General features: G+C 33.1%; 1 protein-coding gene across 3 annotated transcripts in view; it reads left to right on the top strand.

The window, feature by feature from the left end:
- LOC142331046 (uncharacterized) overlaps positions 1 to 16304 on the top strand; it is a 109386-nt gene extending 93082 nt beyond the window's left edge. For 2 of the 3 annotated variants that reach the window (XM_075376677.1, XM_075376675.1), the window contains 3 exons: positions 1718 to 1843; positions 11931 to 12089; positions 16165 to 16304. In XM_075376677.1, the coding sequence (XP_075232792.1) occupies positions 1718 to 1843; positions 11931 to 12089; positions 16165 to 16201 (322 nt within the window). In that variant the 3' untranslated portion in view covers positions 16202 to 16304. Of the gene's footprint in view, positions 1 to 1717; positions 1844 to 11930; positions 12094 to 16164 lie in introns of those variants that run through there. The other variant, XM_075376676.1, reaches the window with a different exon arrangement.
- The last annotated feature ends 11491 nt before the right edge of the window (positions 16305 to 27795 follow it).

The following is a 27795-nucleotide window of genomic DNA, read 5'->3' as shown; positions in this document are numbered from 1 at the left end:
TTTGGCAAACCAATCAGATGATGTGGTTGTACATTCTGTCGTATAAAAACTGATACTGCATTAAGTGGTGCAATACTCAGCCGGTGGGCGATACGTACCTCTTCATGGATTATCAGATTTTTCTAAAGTTATGTTCATCACATCGTATTTTTCACTGCATTTCATAATCTTGAAATTGCTGCTTGTTTTTAAATAATATGACATTATTGATGAAGTATTACAAAAAGATCACGACTTTGTTAGGAAGGAATTTTAGGTTCCTTCTAAACTGCAATGTAATTTTTAAGTATATATATAATGTATCAGGAGGAATTTGTATATATATATATATATATATATATATATATATACAAACACAGAATGTATCACGAGGTTCTTCCAGGGCTTTCATAATCAATTCTACTAGTGAGAATAATGGAAAACGTTTATATAAACATATGTCCTAAATGCTTCGTTAGCGAGTTACCGCTAGTGAAAGATTTCGCTCGGATTTCAGATACCACGGTGAAATGAGGTCATATTGAAATTAATAGGACGTTAATTGACGAACAGAATTAGTAATTTCTTATAATTATTAACATGAAAAATCAAATAAAATAGATTCCAGGACAATATTTTGAGTAGCCTTTGAGAAATCTGGGATGAAAACCAATAAATTGGGATAAAAATCCTATTTTTGATGTTTGACGTACAATAACTTTAAGTGGGTAATAAACATATTAAACTTAAAAAACACCTTCAAAATTAAATTCTATTTAATTTGGTATAAGATAAGTTGAATAAAACAAAGAAAAGTTAGAAAAATTCTAGTTCTATTTAAAAACAGCACATTACTACCTTGGTCAGAAAAGTACTTATTTAGTTTAAACAAAGACCAAATCTGTTTTTGGTGATACGTAGAAACAAAATTTACTGTTAAAATGTTTTTCTAAAAACTGGAGATTAAAGATAACTGTAAAATAAAAGATAAATAAATAAAAATAATTTAGATAATAGTCTAGTATACGGTAGTAAAGTAAAATTTTACACCATTTTCTTCAGAATTAAATTTTCTTCAAATTTTGTTTAAATGTTTTGTGTTTTTTACCCATTCAACAATGTTATGGTACGACAAACTAGAAAACACTGTTTTTTGCCCCAATTTATTCGTTTTACCTCAGTTTTCTGAAAAACTACTGCAGATACGGTTCCGAAACCTATTTTATTCGATTTCTCAGGTTCAAACCTATAAGATATCCCTAATTCTGTCCCTTAGTTAACGTCCCAAAATTTCAGTACGGCCTTTTTTCAACGGAGTTGCTGAAAGCCGAGCGAAATCTTTCACTAGCCGTAACTCGCAAACGAAGCATTTTACAACTTTTTACATTATTTTTACGAGTAGAATAAGGTTGGGAAAGTCCAGGAAGAACTTCATGATACACTCTCTCTCTCTCTCTCTTTCTCACTCTCTCTTTATCTGGTGTGTGTGTGTGTGTGTGTGAAAGGTAAATTTGACGACAGGTATACAAATAGTTATTTTATGAAAGTTTAATTAAAAATTGTATTTTTCTAAGAAGAAACAATTTAACTGAAATGAAATAAACAATAAAACCTAATCAAACTTTTTGGTTACGAAAAATTGTGTTATGTTATATGAGTAGAAACGCGTTTTCTTTTACTTTTTTTGTATTGTTTTTATAAAAAGAATTGATACTGTGATATTGATGTTATTTTGCAGGCAGCTGGACAGTAATAAATTTCAGTATCTTCCAACCGATTGTCTTAACTACGTACCAAATCTTGTGTCATTGAAATTAGCAAAAAATCCATGGCATTGTGACTGTGCAATTCTTTATCTAGCCAAGTAAGTACTAATAAAAAACATGTTCAAATAAAACGTATTTAAATAAATTATTATTATTTTTATACGAAGGAAAAGCTACGCTAAATATTTGATATTTGAATAAATTGGAGGAAAACAAAACAAGAAAACGCTCGAGAAACATTTTACAAAACTTTATCTTAAATCTAAAATTGGATGGCCATCATTAGAAGTAACTAAAATGTTAGTACATATTAAAAATAAATAAATAAATGAAAAAATAAAATAAACGTCATAAAAATAATATTTCTACTTTCTAATATTTATATATTTTATTTTTATATTATATAAAGATAAAAACAACTATGCCCAAAAATTTAAGAAAAAGTATTTTAGGTTATCATAATCGAAAACGTAAAGTTACCTCTAAAGCAATTTAAACCGTTATGATGTAGCCTAATAAAATTTAGATAAGATAAAATTTATCTTAACATGGAGCTTAAACCGATCACATGAATTTTTTATAAATCAAGTTTTTAGGCGGTAACTAGTAATTCTTCTAAAACTAGTAAGTCTTCTCTATAAAAAGTAAGTATAAAAGAAAAATAGTCTTGCAAACGGTTGTAGAGAAGTAATTTTTTTCCTAAATGGAGAAGACATCGCAATTTTATATAATATTTACCACTTAATCACCCAAGAACTAAAGAATAATTTTAATATTGTCTTCATAAAAAAATGTTTTACTCTTTTGAAGAATTTTTATGTAACTACTGTTACGATGTCTTTCAGAAGCTGGATCCGTTCCAGTAACTTTTAGCTTATTAGGGGATGTAGAAATTTAAAACGGGCTATAAAACTAAAGTCCAATCTTTAAGACAAATGTATTTTTTTTTTTTTTTATAAACGAAGGCTTTAAAGTTTGTACAAACATTATGAAATGAAATTATTCCTTCCATGTCATACAATTTTTTTTTTTTATATGTAAATCGTTCGCATCATATTTACTGTTTGTAAAAGATAATTTTAACTTTGGTTAATTATTGTCCTATAATTAAAAAAAATATGTTCAATGAAAGTAGATGAAAAAATAATTTTTTTTCGTCTTTCTATCTTTTCTTTTTTATTCACACCAGGGCAACCGGTAGCTAAAAGACGTTGCGGCCTGACGTGACGCGGCGATGACTAACCACTACCCTTCAGCACCGTCCACACATTGGACATCCCGCCGGGGTCCCAACTGGTTCATTGAAGCCGCACGACTTCTGCTTCTGAATGCCGTGTAGCCCCTCTCCAGACTACCTCCCCATCACTACCTCTAGTTGGGGTCCGAGTATGTTCCACGCATACCCCCCTCCCGACCATCGCGCGTCCAGCCCTCAAACCTCGAAAGTCATTCATGCGTTATCGAAATGTTTCGACCCAATCACCCTTGAGTGTGATCGGACCAAGACATCCTCAGCATGAAGGATGCCTCCCTGGCCCAGCACGGTTCAGCGCTTCGAGCCCCCGTCGACCTTATTATTGTCGCCGGTTCCCCTCTTCTATCGTAACATGCAATATTATCTCGTTCTATTCTAATCTTCCATATTATCCCGTATTCCCCAATCTATCATAACACGCCTCCCTTTTCCATCTATCGGCACACTTCCTGAGCCGCAACCCAATCTATCTGCATTCTTCCTTCTTTCTTCTTCCGTGTCCGTCCGTCCCGCTAACAATTAGTTGTGCATATGGCGTATTCGGAAGTACAAGCGCCTTCGATCACGTAATTCAGGCCATGCACAAGAAAGCACGACAAATTATATTGTAACAACAGTTCCAAAGTACAAAATCAGACACAATTAAAACATATAAACGGTTATTTACACAATAATCAGCACGACATATTCAGGTATAGGTCGTCACCGCGCGACCTAGAAACAAAATATAATAACACTAGTAAAAACAACAAAACATAATTTATAAAATAGTAAGTAACACAATAAAACACATTATTATTGATGACAGCGTGTTATAGCACGTATTACACTAGAAAACGCAACAGAATATTACAAAATATCAGTTACAAACGGGCAAAGAAGGCTATATCCACATAAATAGCCAGAGTACGAAAATCAAATAACAATCATATCGTATTATATCATACTAAACATATCCAAAGGTACAAAAATCAAATACAATTAATAAAAGATACTAACAATTATTTACATAATAACCAGCACGACGCATGGAGTCGTAATTCATCACCATACGATGCAAGTATACAATATAATAATAGAAATGGTACACTAGTATACAGTTATATTTACTATGACACATAATTGTTCATCGCGGTATGGTATGCCAGATAGTATACTAGAAAATGAAAGAGAACATTCCACTATAACAGTTTCAAGTGCGTAAAGATGACCGTTTACACATATTTTAATTAATAATCCCCCATGCGCCTTTAATAATCTCCTTAACTGTCCCCTAGAAAAATTATAAGAGAATGGGAGAAAGAGCTAAAAAAGTTAAACGTACATCAAAACATAAAAATAGATACTAAAACTAGATTCATAAATACAAACATTCTGGCCTTCACAGACGATATTATAATTTTCGCAAGAGATATAGACGAGCCTAAATCAAAATTCAAAAAACTAAGCGAATGCGCAAGAAAAACTGGCCTTCAAATCTCTGATGAAAAAACTAACTGGTTTTCCAATGACAAAGAGAACAGAATTTGAACCCTAAAAATTTTCAACGACAAAGAAATAAGTAGAGTTAAAAAATTTTATTATTTGGGAGAAATCATAACACCGAATATAATTGAAAAAAATGCGATGATGAAATAGAGTACGAAAAATGGAAACTGCCTGTCACCTCACGAAGAACATTTACAATAAAAATCCTCGTCATATAATTGAGGCACTGTAAAACTGTAGTTCTAGCAGAAGTACGGAGCAGAATGTCCGCAGTTTTTTCAGAACAAGAAATAACAAAAGTAGAACAAAGGATTTTAAGAAAAGTTTTTGGACCAAAATATGAAAATTGAATTTACAAATTGAAAAGTGACAAAGAAATTTACAAACGTACAGAAAAAATAGCGTAATTAATCCGGAAAGAAGATCACAGTTTTATGGGCATTTATGCAAAATGAACATACCGAAGATAGACAAAACAAATATTTCATTTCTACATAAACAGAGCCACAAAGACCAACCGACCGTTTAAAGAAATAGAAACAGATCTAAAAACGTTAAACATTTCTAAGAATCTGTGTAAAGATAAATTTAGAAAAGCGATTCGAAAATCTAAGTTTCCAGATAGATAGAAAAAAAAGGTATGAACTTGAATAAATGAAAGGAAGAAAGGCGACAACAACAGAGAAAACCTTTTGGGAAAAGAAAAAGAAGTCAAAACTAAGTAAAAGTGATCCGTTGTCGGAACGAAAAGAAAAATATCTCTCATGTAGATAATAATATACAGAATCCAAATTGAATTTACTCATTTTTTTACATAATCTTTTAACGGTACACTAAAACGCATGGTTTTATTTAAAAGTAATACTTATCCAAATATCTTTTTTTAAATCAATCTTAAAAAAATTATAATTTAAAGGTAAAAAAAAGAAAAGAAAAGGATTTTAATGTCTGAAAATAGTGCCACTTTATAAGTTAAAGAGAAATTGAAATGTTAATTTTTTGCTTAAAATATTTTATTTTCATTCATAATGAGATGACAACAGATATAAAAGTGTATGGAATGGCATGGTAATATAAAAATACGTAATATTATAAAAATCAGAACAATATAAGTCTAATTATGTTTTATTAGAACGTGTTGCTGTCTTTTGATTCAATATTTTGAAAATTTAGACGATCAACACTGATCTGTTAACAACATGATATTTTGACTTAATCGAATATTTTTATCTAACATGAACAATTTTAAATATCAAATAGCCGATATTACTAAAATCGTGTTTAAGGTAGATATTTAAAAAACGTTTTAAATTTACTCACAAATAGTCCAAAAAGCATGTCAATAACTTATACGAGGTGTGTGCGAAAAGTAATGAAATTGTTAACATTGCGAGCAATCTGGCAACGGTGTGTCTACGGGTCTGTGCTAGACCGGTTTGTTCATCCCTTCCACATGCTCAGTACGAGTTTAAACTCCGTTCAGCCAACGCATTATTTTTGATAGCGCCATCAGTGAAGTTGTGTTTTTGTTGTGTGTTACGAAAATGGAGCATCGGAATTTAGAGCGACGTTGTGCAATCAAATTTTGTGTTAAACTTGGGAGATCCGCGAGTGTGATCTTTGAAAAGTTGAAACAGGCCTACGGGGAACGTTTCTTATTAAGAGCACAAATTTTCCGCTGGCACAAATCATTTTTGGAAGGCCGACAACACGTTAAAGATCAACCTCGCTCAGGGAGACCTTCAACTTCAAAATCTAACGAAAACGTTGAGCGTGTGAGGGTTCTTGTGAGATCAGACCGTCGTTTAACAATAATCATAATGAGTGAACAGTTAAATTTAAACGCTTTCACCGTACATCAAATTTTATCAGGCGATTTGGATACGCGAAAGGTTTATGCGAAACTGGTGCCGAAAAACCTCACAACGGAACAGAAGGACAATCGAAAAACCGAGTGCGTTGATCGTCTTGAGAGGATTGACAATGACCAAGAATTCTTCAATCGTGTGATCACAGGTGATGAATCCTGGATATTTGAGTACGATCCTGAAACAAAGCGGCAAAGCGAAGAGTGGCACAATCCGTCATCTCCTCGACCGAAAAATTGTCGAATCACCAAATCAAAAATCAAAACCGTGCTGATTTGCTTTTTTGACAGTAGGGGTATCATCCATAAACAATTTGTTCTTCCAGGACAAACTGTCAACCAAGTGTTTTATAAAGGTGTCCTTGAAAGGCTCAGGAAAAGGGAGATTCGCTTGAGACCAGACAACGCAGACAAGTGTTTGCTTCATCATGACAATGCCCCGTGTCACACGGCCATTTCCATCACGGTATTTTTGACCTCAAAACGCATTCCTACGGTCCGTCAACCCCCCTATTCACCTGATTTGAGTCCTTGTGACTTTTTTCTTTTCCCGAAATTGAAACGTGTATTAAAAGGATGTCATTTTGAAACTATGGAGAACATTCAAAAGACTGTGACCGACCAGTTAAAAGCCCTACCAGTCAAAGCCTCCGGCGCTGCTACCAGGAGTGGGAACAACGACTCCGCCGGTGTGAAACTGCCGAAGCGAACTATTTTGAAGGGGATAATATTGTTGTTTGAAGACAATAAAAACTTTGATAAATAAAAAGTCAATCTCATTACTTTTCTCACACACCTCGTATATAAAGGAGGGAAAAAACAAATATTATACAAAGGAAAAAATTAACTTCAATTTGACTTGTTAATTTTAAGATGGAAACGACTGTAAATTTAACACTGCGGTAAAAAAAAAAGTAAGCTAACTCGTTAATCTCCAGTGTTTAGATGTGTAGTTTCAATTTTACAAAATAACAACAGATCTAACTAATCGACGAAATTGGATCGAGTTTAAATTTAAAAGAAAATTGGAAAAATAGGGCCAAATGGACGATTGTGCTGAGGGGTTAATAAAGTTCTTGAGAGAATGGCTGAAGCAGTTTAGGATCAATGGTTACATTATAAACCAGATGGCTAGGGTTCCGTTTGGCTGCTCTTTCCACCAAGATTCACTCTTTGGTAATCTTCCTTCGATTAGCTAGATTTGCATGCGAGTTTATTATTGTTATATTATATATTGTGTTGGAGACTCTATGATGTTCTACGATTAGGAATGGAGTGTTGGCCTTAACCTCGGAGCAGGAGGATCAGAGATCAGTAAACTTGTATTTTGTTTTTGTTGTTTATTAATTAATTTATTAAGATCAAAATCTGCGCTTTTGCGAAAACTTATTTTATGTGGTGTGCTATTTGGGTGTGTAATTAGGTTTGATAGCCACAAATTAACATAAATTTGAATAAGTTTAGGTTTTTGGTAATAACGATTACTTGAATTTGTGATTAAGTGGTTTCTTCGGTTACAATAGGCGCGGTGTTCACGCTTCTGCGGGGGCGGCTAATATAGTAATATGGGTGCATTTGGTGTAGGAGCATGTAATTTGCATCGACCAACGACCAGAGGCCATCCTGATAGAAGCCAAACTGATCAATGAGAGATATAATCAGGTTTGAGGGTCTGGATGATGAGAAACGATGGGGAGTGATGTGGCGACCCTATCGTAACAAGGCGGGTGTCTTCCCTTATAGGGTTAGATCTAATTACTTAATACGGTATGTTTTTAACTCAAAAGTATTCTACAGAAGAGATATTACAAATAAAACGTAAAAAATAATATACATATTTCTTTAAAAAATATTTACAGACTTCAAAATGTTTTATTTTAAAATAAAAGGATGCGTTAAAGGAAATATTTAAATGTATTTTAAAATTATTTAAAAAAATGAAAGTTACAAAATGTTAACAGAATGAGTAATTTTTTTATTGTAACGTTTATAAAAATAAAAAACAATTAATAAAGATAGTTATTTCCTTTCTTTTTTTTTTTTTGAAGGTGAACAAAGTATATTATGTTTGCTGATAAAATATAAAATAAAAATATGGATGAAATAGAGATCTGTTCGTTCATTGAACTTTCAAATCCGATTATTACTAGTAGAAGATATACGATTTGAGATGCTTCAATTGAGTGTTGGGTAAATATCGAGTTGGTTCCCATTCAAAATACTTTCCCCAAGACACGATTCGAAACTAGAACTGACGTCAGAGAAAATTCTACAACTCAACCTATATTTTACTTCCTTTTACGTTCCCTACGAGAAAATATGACAGGTTAAAAATGTAAATTAAAATAGTTCTCGATTCAATCTGTTCCTGTTTTAAATCGTATTTTACGCCAATCTCCTTGTCTGAGTGGTAGTATCTCGGCCTTTTATTCGACGGTCCTGGGTTCGAATTCCGGTGAGACATAACATTTTTCAAAGTTACAAAATTCAATTTCCAAATTTTACGTACAATCTTATGATATATGAATCGTATGGATTTGTAATATAATGGAAATGTGGAAATCTTTAAAACGGTTGCGGCTGTTTTTAAAATTTTTAAATAAAAGTACCTTTATAACTTTTTTTTTATCTTATTTATTTTCATTAATTATTGAATGCTATAATGCGTTAAAATGATTTCAGTATTGTCTTATCAAGTTTAGAGGATCTAAAATACGACCTCCGGTAAAGCCCATCCGGTCTTAGATCGGAGGGGGGCGATGTGGTGACCGGGATCGTCACACAGCGGGAGTCTTCTCCTACATGGGTCAAGATGTTAAAGAATTTTAAAAAATAATATTAAAAAAAAATGTAAATTTAAATTGAAAGGTTGCCAACCAAAAAGAAAAGCAGTATTTTAAATCTGAAACGACAGTTTAATCGATTCAAAAAATTGGCACGTCATTCATAAAATTAGCAATTACTTCTTGCTAATTTCAATCTAATAAATAGAAATAATTCAGTTAACAAACCCTAAGGTTTAATTTTATTTTTTTTTATCGTTACAAATACGACTAAATAAATTTAATTTCAATTTGAGAGGTTTTTTATAAATTTTAATGATTTATTTAAAATATATGTGTAATTTTTTCTGAAAAAAGAAATACAAGAATTAATTAAGAATTAAAAGTGCTGTACACTGAACGCCAATGTTTAACATATAAATACATTTTAATCTCACAGAATTAAATGTAATTTTATCAAAAATATTCTAGAATTACAAGCCGTTATATATTAAATATATTTACCTTAAGTTAAGAACCTTAAGGATCAAATTAAGGTAAATATGATACCTATTTAACTAAACACACCGTTAGTAATACAGTGGATTTAATGTGTGTTTATTTCGTGCCCAAGCTACAATCAACGAGAAGGAAATAATGAGAATAAATTTTCTAATTCGTTTCTTTAAGAAATAAGAAGGTTTTCGGGTAAAAAATTATTTATTTATTTTTTTAAAAGAAACGATAAAGTCAAAAATATGTTAGTGTAATATACATAAAATAGGGGAATCACAAAACATGTTATAAAAATAAAATAAAAAAGTATATGATAGAACGAATTAAAAATTATTCAATCTCTTGCAAATCAATTATGGTCTAATGAGAAGGAAAAAATACAAAACCAGATTCATTTATTGTTTAGTGACGTCATCCCTGTAATGAGATAATCAACACGATTCTACAACATGCGAATAATAGCAGCTTCGAAAAAATTAATGACGTATCGAGAGAGTATGTTTTTGCCATTTGCCTTCGTAATTTTTGTACTTAATGCAAATGATTATATTTCATCGAAATTACAACCTACCGACACAAAGATTTGAGTGTGTATGCATGTATACGCGCGCGCATGAATGATATCACGTTGGTTATTTGGTCACGTCAAGATTATATTCGAACATAATTCAAACGCTATAATAAACAAATAATTTGTAATTTAAATAACTAAAAACTAATTTCTATACCAAAAAATATAAAATTATACATATTTTGCTTTCCCCAGCTTGAATCCCATAACGAATTTTGTTTCAACAATGTACTGCTCAGGTCTTCATGGGTTGGCAATCATGTAGTATCTTTTATCATCAGTAAATTAAGCTCGCCAGTTAAAAGCTTAATATTTATTAATCGTAAAACATCAAGAACGGCTAATTTAATTCCCTAGTCCTTTTCTGTTAACCGACCGATTATTCTTTACTTTGAACTCTTTTGTCATAGATACCTTTATTAACTAGATTTATTGCGCTGAGCGACTAGTAGCAAATAATGCTTTGGAGCGTTGTCGGTTGAAACAGGCGGTGGGAAAACCCGTTATTTTATTAATTGTGTACAGGAACCGAACGCGTAAGATTGATCGTTATTTTGACCGATGACGTAGATCGATCAGCCGATCACGAGTCTCAATTCATTACAAATTTTCCGGTCGCTGACAAACACGCGTACACAGCCAGAAAAGAGCAACTATAATAAAAGACCAGATGGACGATATCCGAAGAACAAGAAGATGATTTCGGCACAATTCCAAACCGAGGAACTCAACAACTTCATCACTGCTGACCTGTGCAGCGATTCTTTCCGCCCGTTAACTAATACAATGCCTCTTTTCAGAACCGTTTAAAGTATCAACTGCTAGCGCCAGACTTTTGACTCCGGCGAATTGGATGGCTAACCGATTTGCTTCTATAAAGTATCCGCTAGAGGCTAGCTCGATTTTCCCTGTGCTAACTCTAGGAGCTTGTTAACTGAACGGCTTTTTTTACCGTAACCTTGAATATTTAATCTAATTATCCTTTTAGGCTACCGACTTCGACCGCCTGTAGAAGAGTCATAATGGTTCTTTTAAGGAACAATTTCCGGTTTGGCACAAATCAAACACCGCTTTTCAGAACTAACCTCTAAAGGCTGGTGCCAATTTTAATCGTCTCTGTTGATTAAAACGGCTGCTGATTTAATGATAATGGTGAAAACTCTTAAACCAGTCGAAAAAAATTCTAATGGTTTGACGGTTATTTAAAAAAAATAAAAATAATATTTTTTTGGGGTAATAGGCCTGTTTTTTACCTTTTAACTCTTAGGTACTAGTACTACTTATAAAAAAAGTGAACTGTTACAAAGTGCTTTTCATTAAAAAAAAAATGGCCGCCAAATGGTAATATTTTGAAAATGTCTCATTTTTGGGGCCCAAAAATCACATTTGGAACAGGTGTCAAAAACCTGAAATTTTTACCGTAGTAAGTAAGTACGTTTTATGTACTTTAAAACCATATAAAATTCATTTTTTTGCTCAAAGGGGTTGACGAGTAATGAAGCCATCAAAACCGCTAAAAACACCGTTCCTTCTAACCGCGAACAATGTATTCAAAAATTTCAAAGCTCGTCTAAAAGGAGGGAGGCTTTATGATTTATAAATAAATTATAACTCATATCAGACGTTTATTTATTACGAAATTACATCAAAAATCTTTTGAAACTTAGAGCGTAAAATCTTTAATTCATTATTAAATTTATTTTTTATTTTTTATTTCTATTTACAGTTGGTTACGAAACAATACAAGAAAAGTGTGGGATTCAAGTCCGACCTGTAGAGGACCAGGAGATTTAGGTGGTAAATTAGTCGAACAAATGACTTTTGATGATTTATGTGATGGACAATGGGCAAGTATGGTTAGATTGACGCCTAGGATACCGGTTAAGTAAGTTAAAAAAAAAAATTATTATTTTTTTAACATACTCTCTGTTAAGTTTTCCATTACCAAAAAGGTTTTGTTTATCAGACATAAGGCACAGGTATTTTATTATCTCATTTCACGCCAGGCTTACTGGAAAAAATTATGAATGAGGTGACTGTTTTCTTCCTTGAACCATGTGTCTTATTCTAACGTATGGAAATCCCTTCAAAAAATAAAATGACTAATCACACCGTAGAGATTAACCTGAATAGGTCATTACTTTTAAACCCACCGGGTCGGTCTAGTGGTGAATGCGTCTACTCAACTCTGCTGATTTCGAAGTCGAGAGTTCCAGCGTTCAAATCCTGGTAAAGGCAGTAACTTTAATACAGATTTGAATACTAGATCGTGGATATCGGTGTTCTTTGGCGGTTGGATTTCAAGTAGCACACATCTCAGGAACGGTCGAACTGAGACTGAAGACTACACTTCATTTACGCTCACACATATCATCCTCTGAAGTAATACCTGACGGTGATTCCCGGAAGCAAAACAATCAAAAAAAGAAATCAAAACAATCAAAAAGAAAAAAAATCATTACTTTCATAGAAGGCAACTCTGACTGCAGTCTCTTATAACTCAGATATATTACATGCATCATAGCCTTGTGATAGATGGGTGCGTATTAATCAAAACAAATTGAATATATATGCTTTTCGATGATAAATTTCTATTTCTATTGATTACTAATATTTCTTTAACGTAAATTTTTTTAAACACTAAATTTCTTTTTTCTACGGCTGTATTATAACTTTGAATTTCACGGATAGAACCTGTATCATAATGAAGCTCATTATGATACAGGTGTTCAACCGATGAAAAACCTACTTTTTTCAAACACTCATCAATCAGAAGCGGGTCAGCTATTTATTTACTTCGATTTTAATAAGATTTAGTAGATAACAAACAGAGATTAATTTGAAAATAAACCAATAGGTAATTAAGTTTCTAAATTACACCGTTTATCCTTTCGTTAATTATGTCGGATTCTGAAGATGAAGTGTCTTTAACATCGATTAATGTTAATGAAAAGTCAGTAATTGCGATCGATCACGTATCTCTACAATAATGTGTAGTTTCTGAAAAATTAAAAAAATATTCTGTTTTACAACGAAAAGAAAATTATTTCAATAGAATTTTTTTTTAAACCGGAAAATACGTTCGCTAATATTTAAAAGTATTTTGAATTTTCTAATTTTCTTCTTGTTTTTGTTCCGTTAAACATTATTTTACAAATAGTAAATGCATACAAATTTAGAATTACTGTAATATATCAGTTTAATTAACCTCTTGTGAATAAACCATTCATAAAATCTACGTTAAGCATCATCTGCGCATCACATCATTTTCAGTAAGCGTAGGTGGTATTCAACGACCACCGTTCATTAAATGAGGTAAAGATATAATTACATCTAATGAATTAATTTACCGGATAGAAGATTTTATAAACAACTAGTATAATTAAATTAACATATTAATTAACTAATTGTAATTTTGTTAATATATATAGTCGTAAATACAACGATATATTTCAAATTAAAACGAAAATAATGTAATATTTCAAATTAACGAAAGGAAAGGATGAAGCACAACTATGCGTATTTATGACTACAAGTTAGAAACCGGAAGCGCGTGGTCCATTTTTGTTTTTTTCAGGGAGATTACTAATATACTAATTATTTTAAGTTAAACTATTGAAAGAAACAAATTCAGCTCGTAGGAGAACATGTTTTTTCTCCAACAGCGTAGGCTTTATTAACAAATCCCTTTGAACTAAATAACTTTGTTGACGTTGCTACTAAATACATCTAGTTATACAAAAAAAGGTGTTTGACAAATGATTGTTCCTTTTAATTTGTTTCTACTTATCCAATCTCACAGCATATAAGTTAGGTTCGTACTATACGCTTCGTATACGCTTTTTTTCTTTTCTTAATGAATTTTCCCGGTAATGGATGGCATTTTCACACACGCTACGTGACATTCATCTCATCTTCTGAAGCAATACCTAACGGTGGTTCCGGACGTTAAACACAGAAAAAAAATTTGTTTGTACAAATAACTTGTTAAAATTACCTGTGTTCGTATTTTCCAAAACTACGGTATTTTTCTGGCAAAAAAATTATGTAATCACGGACACGAAGTGGTTTTGAAGATTTTGAAAAACGATGCGTTGTACAAAAGGGAATACGATTTGACGTTAAGCTGCGTCCGAATGCACGGTTGCAAGGTTCCAAACTAAACCTGGACAAAATATTGTTATTTATATATTCCCGAAGTTTTGAAATTCTGTGAACTTAAACTAAAAATTAACCACAATAAATCTGTTTACTACACAAATTACCTTCGGGAGGTAAGTCCGAGTAAACTGTTAAATGATAACTGTGTTATTGGTAAATAAGAGAATAACTGTCAAGAAGATAAACTTATTTTAGTTAAAAGAAAATATAACGACGATAGAAAACCACAAGATCAATGGATTTTCGGGCGATCTGCCGCGAAACACGCAAGTGTTTTATGTTTACTATTGCTGATCGAAGTGTGGATTCATTATTGCCAATAATCAATTTTATCACCGGGTTCCTTATTTTAGATTAGCGACCGGCCACAACGGGATATGAAATATGAACCGTATTTGGTACAAAACATTATTAATCCCTCTCAATGTTTTATAGATCCAGTTACTGGAGCGCATAATTAAACTACTGAAAGGCTATGGAGAATAACGAAACATAAAATTCATCGAAAATGTGGGACGGCAAGAAATTTAGTAGATAGCTATTTATGCGAAGTTCTCTAGCCCATAAAGTAGAAGAGAGGGTGAAACGAATCCATTTTAATGCTGGAGATCATTGCCGCTTAAACAGGTTTCCTAAATTGTAGTCCGAAATTTATCCCTCAACTTCGAAATTGGACATCCGCTGCTGAAAATTCTTTATTTTGTCTTCATTTCTATCCATTTCCTTTAAAAATAGTTTGTATCTCCAATTACAATGTAACAAATGATTTTATTTCTAAACCGTACCGTCCTGAGATTGAAATATAGTTTTAAGTAGCCCCTAACTACCAAAATACTTAAGTATAAATGACATCGCTTTACGATCAATAATTAACACAAAATTAATACTCTATAAAATAATTTGGGCGATATTAACCGACCGTACAATTATAGAATCTGTTAATTATTTATTTATTATTTATATGAACACGTAAAGACGCTTGCTAACTTAAGCAAGGTAAGGAAAAGAGAGAGTTCACTGAAACTTAGAGAACTTCCTTTGGCACAGACTGTACCATCACGTCAATCATTATCTTCTAAGTGATAATGTACAAGCACACTCGATAGTATCCAAAAGTACAGCGGGCGGCGTATCGTGCACATACGCTGACGGCCGGCTGATAGCGCTATTAACTATCCTGAAAATATGTTATACTAACTTAATTGCTGGTTTTTACTACGTAAGTATACGGAGCTATACGAGATATTTTCGTAAAGGAATGACTACCTAACTGTTCCACCCGACCTATCGTTCTATCTCTCTCGTACGCAATGTGCACAGCTATGCCGCCCGTTTATGCGTGATAAGTAGTAAGCGCCGATTTTTAATAAGTTACCGGTCTACGTGGCGGAGGGGTAGCGTTTCGGCCTATTATTCGAACCCGTGGTCCCGGGTTCGAATCACGGTCAGGCATGGCATTTCTTCACACGCTTAGAAAATGTTATTCCGTATTTCCATGTACAAGCTTCTCTGTAAGTTTCTGAGGTAAATAAAATTCATCACACAAAAAAAAATGTTTGACGATCATGTAATAATTTTTAAACCTATAGTACTTTAATGAAAAAATACTTTAAATAATACTTTTAAAAAAATGAATAAATAAAAAATAAATAAATAGTAGTGTAAATAATTAATTTTTTTCGATACTACAAATGTTTCATTTCAAAATTGGATATTCAATATTTTTAATATTTGTTCTATTATTAATAAGAATGAGGCTTAATTTACCGACTAAATTTTACTTTTATGTATTTTTTCAGGGGAACAGATCAACAGAAGATTCAACTTGGAGTTTAATTATAATAATTTTAAAAGTTTCGATAATTTTTTTCTTTCAGAAAAATGTAGTAATTATTTTAGGAGAAAAATACGTAATAAATTGTTTTAATCGATTATAAAATTGTTGGTTGCATTTTTTCCTTTTGATCTTAATATTGCACAAAAAAGATCTCTGAAAGTATATTAAAATAGATAAAAAGAATCCAAATATGGAAACTATCAAACTGAAGTAAATATTTACAAATTATATCAACACGCCTTTCTTGACGAAAATAATATATCTATTATGTATTATGAAGACTGAAAAATTGCATGATTTGTAATGATAAGCAATTACAAACAATTTTGATTTTCGATTTCCACAAAATAGCATTTATAATTCTGTTTTTTTTTCCAATTGGCATGTACTCATCATCAGTAACATTAAATTTTAACTTTAATATTATTTTAATTTTATTGGGTAAAAGAAACACGGTTATTGCTTGAAAATCAAAATAAGAAATATGCTTTGGGTTAACGAAAGCATATTTTTACTTTTTTACAAAACGCTATATTATTTAACTATAAAATTACATTTTTTAAATTTTTGTTGGAAAATAAAGGTAACTAAACTATATAAGGTTATTTTAAAAGAAACCTTTGTCTTAAGAAGATTTTAAAAAATTCAATCAGGAAAAATCAGGTACAATGCAAGGTGACAACATAGTTGTAGGACTTTCCCTTGTACCTTCCGGGAAACAACCCGCAACTATTGGTTGTTTCTGGTGGACGGCTTACACATACATACATACACAACTTAATTAAAAATATTTATAATTTTTTTAAACATAATATTTTTTGTTTATTTAATTCAATAATTCTAACCGAAGCGCGCGAGGGTGTGGCGGTAGTAACGATGGTCGGCACTAACTACACTAATGCAATTTCACAACTTAGGTAAAAAAAAATTCGCTTATACGGTCGGCAGACTGGTGTAGCCGCGACGCTTAACGCACCAGGTACTGAGCCAAATGAGCGATTGAGTTTGAGACCTAGCTAGGCCGAGTTACTTTTTTACACTTTAAATATTATTCGTTTATTTAATTCTACCGCTCACCACTGACATCACAACATAGCGGTCGACTACAGCAGCATTTTTTTAGGGGTGAGAGTGCGATTTTTCAATTTTTTTTTTTTTGGCAAATATTGTTATTTTTTTAACTGTTATGACCTTAATTAGGCGAAATTACTGTCTTCCTTTCTCATCATCATCATCAATATTTCCTCTCCGGTCCCTCCAGCGTTTCCTCTCATGTCTTCTTGATCTTTTTCTAACCGGTGCGTAGTTTAAGGCTTTTTTGGATCCTGTAGTCTTAACAAATGTTCTGTCCATTTCTCTCTTAAGCAAAAATCTTGTCACGGATAGAAACAATATTTACATTTTTTTAACTTCTTGGTTTCTAATTCTACCCAGACGGGAAACATACCCGGCCTTGGTTTGGTATGCACCTTACCGCTACGAGGTGATTTTCCCTCCGCCGTTAAGTGCTATCTTCAGTGGTATTTTTTAGTTGTTTTATTGCAAATTATTGTTAAAAAGTGTGTTAGTTAGTCATCTACATTCGTACGAGTGCGGATTAAAAAATATTAATCCGTAGATAAGTTATTAACAAATTAGTGCATAGCGATAAAAACACGTGGAGAGCTGTATTTAAAAGTGCTCTAAAATACTGTTATTTTTATCTGCTTTAAGTGTTAGTGTGTATAAAACAACATTATACGTAAGTAATCAACATTTGAAACGTTTATCGTTAGTTAATTTAACTTAACAAATAAAGGAAGTTTTAAGTTAGCTATAGTATTAACCCGTGCCACCACGCGGCACAAAGTTGTAGGTTAATAATTACTTTTACAGATAGTTAATCACATTTTTAGCGTTAAAAGCATTAAATATAGGATAAGATAGGTGTTAGGATTACATTTCGTCTTTGTAGGTGTAATGTTGAGCGAAATATAAACGTTTTAATGTAGTATTAGAAACACATGGTTTTTAGAAAGTTGTGCAGGAAGTCGCGGATGGATACAGTGTAGTCTGACAAAAACAAAAATGTTTGTTCTTAAATAGTGAATCGTTCGAAAGATCGATTATAGGTTTAGTTCACTTAAACTTTAAAATTCAGCTACAGTACAGTGAATTCTATAATTCAGCTCCAGGGCCCCCGACCCCAAAACCCTTTGCTCCAAGCCGGATCCCCAAAAGAACCCCCTTTTTTTTTGCAAAATGCAGAATAGATTAGAGAGGCTACGCCTGTTAAGGCCAGCACCAGCGTTCTGACACCTGATACACAGCCTGTGGGGCCTCACCCCCGTCACAGCACAGATATTACACGAGAAGCTGGCTACAAGGCAACCTCAAATAGCGTGGCTACTCAATTCTCCAGGATTCAAAACGGGAAATCTCTTGACAGCCTCATTAGAAGCCAGGTTAATTTGTGAGGGGATGGATGATGAGGTTCCTGTCAAGAATACATTTCATGTGGCCTACGTGGACTCCAGAGAAGACAATGAACTCGCACAATCCCTTCTAAAAATGTTTAACGTTAAAAGGTCGAAAGCTGGGCGAACTTCAAACGGAGTTATACGGCACTTGACCGCCAACCTTACACGAAAAATATTGGAATGCGTGGAGAGGAAGAGGGGGGAAAATATCATCTAGTCGCTCCAGGAGGCAGACTTCTCTACGCACGAAATGATAAAATACCGGCCGAGTCCACGCCTAAGGTTGAAACACTTGTCGTAAAGCCTACCGCGACGTACGCGGACCTATTGAAAACGGTACGGAGCAAGACCACGGTGCCCCCAACCACGGAGATCCTTTCCATACGGAGGACCGGAGACCGTATGGAAATAAAAGTCAGAGAAGAGTGAAAAAATACCGGGGAGTTTAAACAAACGGTCACTAACACAATAAAGGATGGGAAAGTGACGGCAAAGACCAGAACTTCTGCACTGCGCATAAGGGACCTTGTATGTGGCACACAAGGCGTAGACATAACAGATGGTCTGAGGAAGATTACAGGCTCTGAGCTCCCCGTACACAATAAGAACTGGCTGTGGCGAGACACAAGTTGCCTTCTGTCGACTATCAGCGTCAATGGCAGAAATAATTGTGAGGAAAGGCAGAGTGAGGATTGGTTTGATCATGCAGGGTGGACATTGAAGAGCCTCTACAGTGCTTCCGCTGCCACGAGACGGGCCATATCGCCAGGAACTGTAGGGGCGCTGACAGGTCCAAAGCCTGTTTTAATTGTGGTAGCGTAAGCCACAGGGCGGCGGATTGCGCTGCGACATCAAAATGCTTAACATGTGACACGGAGAGGCACCGCACCGGCTCCTTCTTGTGTCCCAGGGGGGCTGGCAAGATGAACACTAGTAGTAAACGGGGGAGAACCGGACAAACTACGGCAAAAAAATGAACGTCCGGATAATACAAGCCAACCTGAATCATGCGAAAGTGGCCAATGACATGATGATCAGATACGAATGGGCGCAGATATAGCACTCATCTCTGAACCGTATGCCACTCGCCCCCGCCTGGGGTGGATACTAACTGAAGATAGGACTGCAACTATATGGATGAGCAGATAAATATCTGTTAGAGACGTATACCAAGGAACGGGATTCGTCAGGGCAAGAGTAGAACCGGTGTACTGCTATGCTTGTTACATAACACCCGACATAAGTGATGAGAAGTATACATTGATCTTGACAAACATCACGAGGGACCTCCAGGCACACCGATCGGCAATGATGGCCGGTGACTTTAACGCCTGGTCCACTGCATGGGGGTCTACAAGGACTGATTCTAGAGGAAGAATCATGATGGAGACTGTCGCGGCTCTGGATTTGATATACCTCAATAATGGTGCTGCATACACATTCAGGAGAGGGTTGACGAGTTCTATAGTCGACATCACATTTGCCACCCCGGATCTGGCCGCTCGGGTTCATGGTTGGACAGTATGCAGGCGGGGTACTCCGCCAATGACCACCAGCCTATAATCATGATGGTCACTGATGGTGACAGACATGGGAACGGTAGGACAACGGCAACTGGCTGGAGTATCAGGACGCTGGACAAGGAGGCACTCACTGGAACACTTAACTTACGGGGCCTGTTAGCGACCCCGATACTGCTTCGGCGTCTGTAAAATGGATTCCCCACCTCTACAAAAAAAATAAAAATAAAAAAGACGAGGGATACACCCATGATACTCCGGAGGAATAGATTTTTAAAAGTTATCACCTTCAATTTCTTAATAGACGATTTGCAGTTAAAGTCTTAAGGAATCTTGTTTAACTTAAATATACCAAACTGCAGTTCATTTTCATTCTCACTTAGAGAAACCAAATCGGCAAAAATTAATGACTTGATATAAATATCCTCAAGCAGAATTCCAAGATACACTTGCTGTTTCCATTGAGAGATCAGTTTATCAAAGAATAAATTAAATAATACCGATGAAAAAGAACACCCTTCTCGAACTCCGATATTAGTATTTACAAATTGTTTCCTTATTTAGGTAAAAATATTTATTTTTTAATTATTAAATCCACAACAAGAATCAGAAGTTGCTCTCATAAATATCACGCCCGTTTGCTTCAGTATATAAGCACTTTCCGGCAGGTTTACTAGGTGAAGCCGCTTTGGGTGAAATCGTCTGACTTAAATATATCAAACATCAGTAAGTATATCAAGCCCATCAAATTGCATTTATTCAGCCCAATAAAAACTTGTACCTATTCACCACCCATTCATTACATCTATGTAATGAATATTATTTCTTTTAGAGAAAACCACTCTGACAATTTCCGGTTGCATTCTAAGATACAAGTGACATGGATGTAATCTTTTTAAAGCATTTCAATGCTGTGTAATTATCACAGCCGCAAAAAATACTGGGACGTATTGTAAAGTGACAAATTTACTCCTTCCTGTTACATAACCGTCGACTACTGCCCCTTTTCTTTTCAGCACGGGAGGGGGTAAGAATATAATCAAGATTCAAATCTCTTTCTTTTAGTTTTCTCAAAACCATTTAAAAAAAAAAAAATGTGGACACTACATGACTTACTTGTACGCCTATTAAATTACACATACACATTTTTAAAAGTACTTAAAATATTATTTCACTAATAAGTCCTGATTTTTTTTTTTTTATTGTTATTATTGAATTATTGTTTGTTGTAAATTTTTTTTATAATCAGATGTTAATAATTAATAAATAAATATATCTAAATTAAAAAAAAAGTTAAAAAAAAGTAAAATGAAAAAGGCAAACAGGAAGAAATGTTGCAAACCAAGAAAAATAAACAAAGAAATTTTGAAAAGAAAGAAAGAACAAAACATTAAGAGAAGATGATAGATAAGAGGAAAAAAATGTTAAAACCAAAGAAAGAATAAAAAGATTTAGAGAGGATGTTAAATATAAAGAGGAAGTAAACATTAAGACCAAAAAATAAAAATATTAAGAGCGGATGATGAATATAAAGAGAAAGAAAATTTGAAAACTAGAAAACGTTTACGCAGATTAAGATCAGAAGAATTATATCAAACCAAAGAGCGATTAAATGATTGGCAACAAATAAATGAAATGATGATCAATCAACTCCGTCTTAGGAAGAATATTGTCCGACAATATCAGAGGAATAATGAACTAAAAAATAAGAATTTTTTACAATTTATCAATTCTAGATCGTGCATACCGGTGTTCTTTGGTGGTTGGGTTTCAATTAATCACGCTTCTCAGGAACGGTCAACCTGGGACTGTACAAGACTACACTTCATTTACTTTCATACACAAAATCCTCATTCATTTTCCGAAGTAATACCTTTCGGTGGTTCCGGAGGGTAAACAGGAAAAAAATTAAATAATCAGATGTTTCACCAAATCTATTACATATATACATTAGTAATGAATGCCTATTAAACTACATATACACATTTTTGAAAAGTAAATAAAATGTTATTTCATTAATAATTGCTTCATTAATAATTTTTTCTTTTATTTATTTATTTTTTTTTAGAATTACGGGCTCTAATATAATTATATATTTAAATTTTAAAAAAAATATTAAAAAAAAGAGGAGATGAAGTCTGATTCGAACCGATGTGCCATCTCCTTGTATGATCCAAATATTTCATTAATTAAAATTTTAACGGATTATAACTCTAGAACCAATGAAAATAAGCACCACTTATGATATATCTTTGAAAAGATCTCGATAAGGGCTTATTACTTCAGTTAAGGAAAAGTAAAAATCCATGTGTTTTGAATTTGAACACTTTCAGGTTTTTTTCAACACTTTTGGTCCAGTCGATTGCAATGAAAACGAGAGCTGCACAACTGTTACAACAGTCCTAAATCCAAAATTTCAACATCCTATGGCTAATCGTTTTTGAGTTACGCGAAATACATACGTACGTATCGACGTCACGCCGAAACTAGGCAAGATGGATTTAGGGATGGTCAAGATGAATATTTCCATTGAAATCTGACATTTTTCGCGATCACAATAGTTCCTTTACTTCGTACAAGAAAGTAAAAAGAATACATGAAATTAGAATTTTAGTATTTTCTTGAGAATTGTTTTATAACAGATTAATTTTCTTTCAGCGTAACTTTATTTCAATTAAAAATAATAAATGCAAACAGAAAGAAAATTCAAAAATATTTTGGTCAAGTTTTATAATGAAATAAAATGACTATTTCTTTAAACATTTAACAAAGAAATAACTGCAAAGTCAGATTCTATAACTTATATGAAACTAAAGTAGTACAAATTAAATATATTCTCTTTATAAATATTAAGTTTATTAAAACATATTCTTTATAACAGTAAACTAATAAACATGAAAACTTTTAATACCTACTGGTTGTATGTTTACTTTATATTTTTGAAAATTCATCAAAACTATTTATTTATAAAAGTGGAACGGGAAATGGAACATAAACGTCTACAAACTTTAAGTAATATTTTCTTTTCAATACCGAAATTAAAAAAATATATTGCACTCATATATTGTAGAATATCACCTAATAAATTCATTTTATATTCCACCAATGAAAACTTTCATAGTAAATTTTTATTGAAGTCATGCATACATATTTGTCGATAACATTTAAAAGTCATCGAACTGAATATTAAATTTCTGTTAAAAACAAAATTTGTTGAGCTTCTTCGAAATTTTTTATTAATTTAAATTATAATCAATAATGATCTGCACTTCCTAGTATTCACAGAACCGATATAGGAATGTAAATTACATCAAATTATATCTCTCTGTACCTCAGATAACAAGTACTGAACTCTTCCCCGGTTTATTGTGAGCTTCCATATCTGATTTTCTCTCGCTTAACAGACTAACTACATGATTCCCGACCATATGTTACCGTATTTCTTCATACAGGTTATCTGCAATATCTTTTCTCTCTCTCTCTCTCTATATATATATATATATATATGTATACTTGCAACCCTGTTGCGGCTTCGCCCGCGCTGTATGGTTACATGCGTTTCCTGCCGCGGTCAGGAGATGTTTAGCCGATGAGGGCCCTGCCCTCTGAATCCGCCCTGTGCGCTAAACTCACGCTTGTGAAAGAATAACAACGATAAATAAAAATTAAAGCCCGTTCTATTTATATCAGTGTTGTAATTTATTCAGAACAGCAGTTTGATCTACAGTACACACTAATTGGTTTTTAGATTTCCCACGCCTTCGTTCACGAAATGCATAATCACAACTACAAAAGCACTTACCATCAAATGTTACTTAATCTCATAAAGATTGATTTAATAGCGGTAGCACAAAACGGCAAAAATATAAAAAAACAATTTAAGTTTTTTGCGGCTTAAAATAATAAAATTCAAAAAACCCGAAAATGGTTTTTAAATATTATCTGGAAAAGTATTTGCAAGTCCCAATTTAGTAAATAACTCTTTTAATGTAGTCGGAAATGGGGATAATTTGCAATAATTTTTCAAATTACCTTTCAAGGTTAAATTTCGAAAAATTTAGAAACTAATTTTTAGACATTTCTATGAAGATTACAGACACCAAAAATCAACCTGATATCCTCATTTGTTACCCGAGAAATTAAAGTAATAGTAAATTTTACTGTTACTCCATTTTAACGTATTAAATTCAAAATTTAAAAAAATCCTTTCTTAGTGTGTACTTACACCTAAGAAGAACATGTACACAAATGTTTATTAATTTAGGTTCAGTAGTTTTTGCTGAGCGTATATGAATCAGTCAGGACAACTTGCTTTATATATATACAAATAGAAACAAGCATCCCCTGTTACTGCTTCGCCAGCGTTATATGGTTACTTGCGTTTCCCGTCGCAATCAATTTTTTTATTTTATGTTTTTTAGTCAAGTAACCGGAGGTAGTTGCAGCCAGTCGCAGAGAGTAACAGTGGCTGTGAGCCGCCGACGCGCTGTACACCGTCACATCTCTTCAAAGACTGAAATTTAAATAAAACCGAAAATGGTTTTTAGATATTTTCCTGAAAATTATTCCAAAAATCAAGTTCATATCTTCATCTGTTACCAAAAATTAAAAAAATAACAAATTTCATTGTTACTCCATTTTAACCTGAACTTGAGATTTTAAATAAATCCTTTGTTAGGGTGCAACTTTCTTAGCGTTCTTTCGGTGCACTTATACCGAAAGAAGAACATGTATACAAATTTCCATAAATCTAGATAGTTCTTTGCTGGGCGTTGATATATCGGTCAAGTCAGGACAAGTTGCTTTGTAGGTACAGATTATATGCTTGCACATAAATTAGTGTCTATTGTATATATATATATATATATATATATAGGTTTTACCTTAACTCGCTCAGAATTTTTTACTTTGTTGCAATTTTTTGAATTCATTTTAAATGTTTAAAAATTACAAAAAAAAAATAATCAAATTTTTTAATCTACTTAAAATTACAATAAAGAACTGTTTTCTTTTGTATTGGCGATTTTTTTCTAATATAAATGGTCAAAAAATGGAATTGATGAAGATTTTCAGCTCACTGCATATCATCAAAAGTGTTAAAGTGTCTTTTTGAAGCCTATTTTTCTTATGATTTGAAGTGGAGGATACAACCACAGAAATACTTTAAGAACGCTGATTCCTGTTAGTACCAGTAAATCAGAGATACCTGCAAGAGAAGCATCGGACGCTATTCTTAAAATTCCACATTAACAGACAATAATGTTTTTATATTTCCTGCCTTTCATACCAAAGGCATAAATCTCGATTTTCGTCTCACCCCTCTTTCCAGAAGTTAAAATAACTCGATGAACAGAGGAGATAAAAAGTTTTAGACAATAAGTGGAACCAATTTTTTTTTTTTCTTTGCCCATTTTTCCTATCAGATGTAGTTTTAAGAAGACTGGAAACAGAGAAACAGAAAAACGAAATAGATGAAAGTTTGGTCGGCGGGTTACCCGAAAGAATCAAGAAAGAACGGGCATATATATTACAGCGCTTATCCTGCACAATTTCCCGGTATGATGCGGCGTCTTCTACCGTACTGAGTTATCATAATGGTTAGTTGATGAACCCTGACCCAGGAAATCCTCCTAACAACACCACTGGAAACCTACTCCAGACAGAATTTTAGCCGAACATTTAATTTTATATATATATATATATGTTGTGCATCGATCTTCTGAACGCAGTTCGTTCCATCATTTCATTTATTATGTACATACAACATAAACTGGCAGGTGGTTCGGTGATTATTTTAAAATTTACCAACAGATCTGCAATATTTCGTTGTGGAACTTTATATCGTTTGATGTTAGGTTTTTTAATCGGTTAATAGAAATAAAATGCGTGTTATAAATATTTAGAAAATTATAGTTAGGCGAATTATATATACATCACACAAGGAAACAGTGCACAAGTACAGAATATGCTTCCGTCATGTACTCTCACTGATATTATATTCCGATTTATTTTTTTAACTTGTTAGATAGAAAGCTCAATCGGACATTCAGTACAGATGTATCGAACAAAAAATTCGCTCAATTACATTTTTTAGCAAGATATATTTATTATTTAATCGTGTCTTTTTTACGTATATAATATTATTAATGTTTATAGTATTTTTATTAATTTTTTATAAAAACAAATATCAATTATCTTTTCACGCGCGCAAGATTATGGATTTATGATCGCTTACTGAATAGAGGAACCACTTTTCTTCCTGTACGAAGCATTTAATCATATTATCAAGGCCACGTGTGTTCTGAAATTAATATTTTATTAAATATATCGTTCATTGTTTGTTAATTTTTTATTTTTACATTTTTTTTTCTAAACTTATCTTTTTTCCTGCGTACTATAACGTATATTCTGTATACTCGTATAACAGTTATTTAAATACCATATATCATAAAGCTTCGTAAATGTAGAATATGATAAAAATTATTAAAAAAATATTTATTAATTTTATTTTTCATTAAGGATTTCATTTAGTTACGTAATTTTCTTTATATGTTCTGGAATTATTAGTATAATTTTTCATGATCTGGTGTTCTGCCTGGTGGCAGGACTCTTACGCTACCTCTATCTTCATCCATTTCTGTCCCGATCTTTCTTCCCCATCTAGTTTTCAATCTATTAATTTCGCCCTTTATCTTCCTTGCCCTTTCTGAACCACCGTCAGTTCAAAAGTTTATATATATATTTCACTTCCTTGTGGACACGATAACTGCCGTAATTTTCTGCCAATCACTTTCAAATTTATACACAAAATATAACGACCGAAAGTCTCGGTCGGGTTCGTTAATGGGCAAAATCGGACCATGGGGGTAAAAATCGGAAGGCTTTTTCGAAAAAAAAAATATCGCTATAATTTTCCTATTAAGTAAAATATCGAATTCGTTTAAAGTTCTTACTATTCTTTGGATAAGGGCCTAATACTTATCTAACTAAAGTTTGTATCACCAACCATCGGCCCAGGGGGTGAAAAAAATTGAGGTTCGAAGACAAAAAAAATCATACTTCCCTTAATAGACACAGTATCAAATCTGTTTAAAGTGGTAGTTACTCCTATAAACATTACCTAAAACCTTATTTTGAAACAATTTTTGATATGATTAACATTTACGGCAAGTGATGAACAAAATTTTGCTGGAATTGTAATAAGACAGGGCTTGTTGTATGCTAAACATGTGAACTCTTTTCACATGCAACCATTGTCGTATTAGGTAAATTTAAAGCGCGCATATCGTATTTAATTAGCCTGGGTGTGGCGGCACTAGTGGCAGAGGTCGGCACTAACTGAACTAATGCAATTTCACAACTTACATAGAAAAAATTTCGCTTGTACGGTCGGCAGTCTGATGTAGCTGCGAGGCTTAACGCACCAGGAAACGAGTCAACCGACAATCGAGTTTGAGACCCAGCCGGACCTACACGTTAAATATTATTCATTTATTTAATTCTAACCCTCACCTGTGTTGTCACAACATAGCAGGCAACTACAATAGCATATAGAATTTTTTTGGGGTAGAGGTGTGATTTCGCAAAAAAATCTTCTTGAAAATATTGTTAATC

The sequence above is a fragment of the Lycorma delicatula genome, chromosome 10, assembly GCF_047948215.1.
Source record: "Lycorma delicatula isolate Av1 chromosome 10, ASM4794821v1, whole genome shotgun sequence".
Lineage (NCBI taxonomy): Eukaryota > Metazoa > Arthropoda > Insecta > Hemiptera > Fulgoridae > Lycorma > Lycorma delicatula.
Note: the sequence above shows the minus strand (reverse complement) of the source record. Positions and strands in the feature narration are given on the sequence as shown.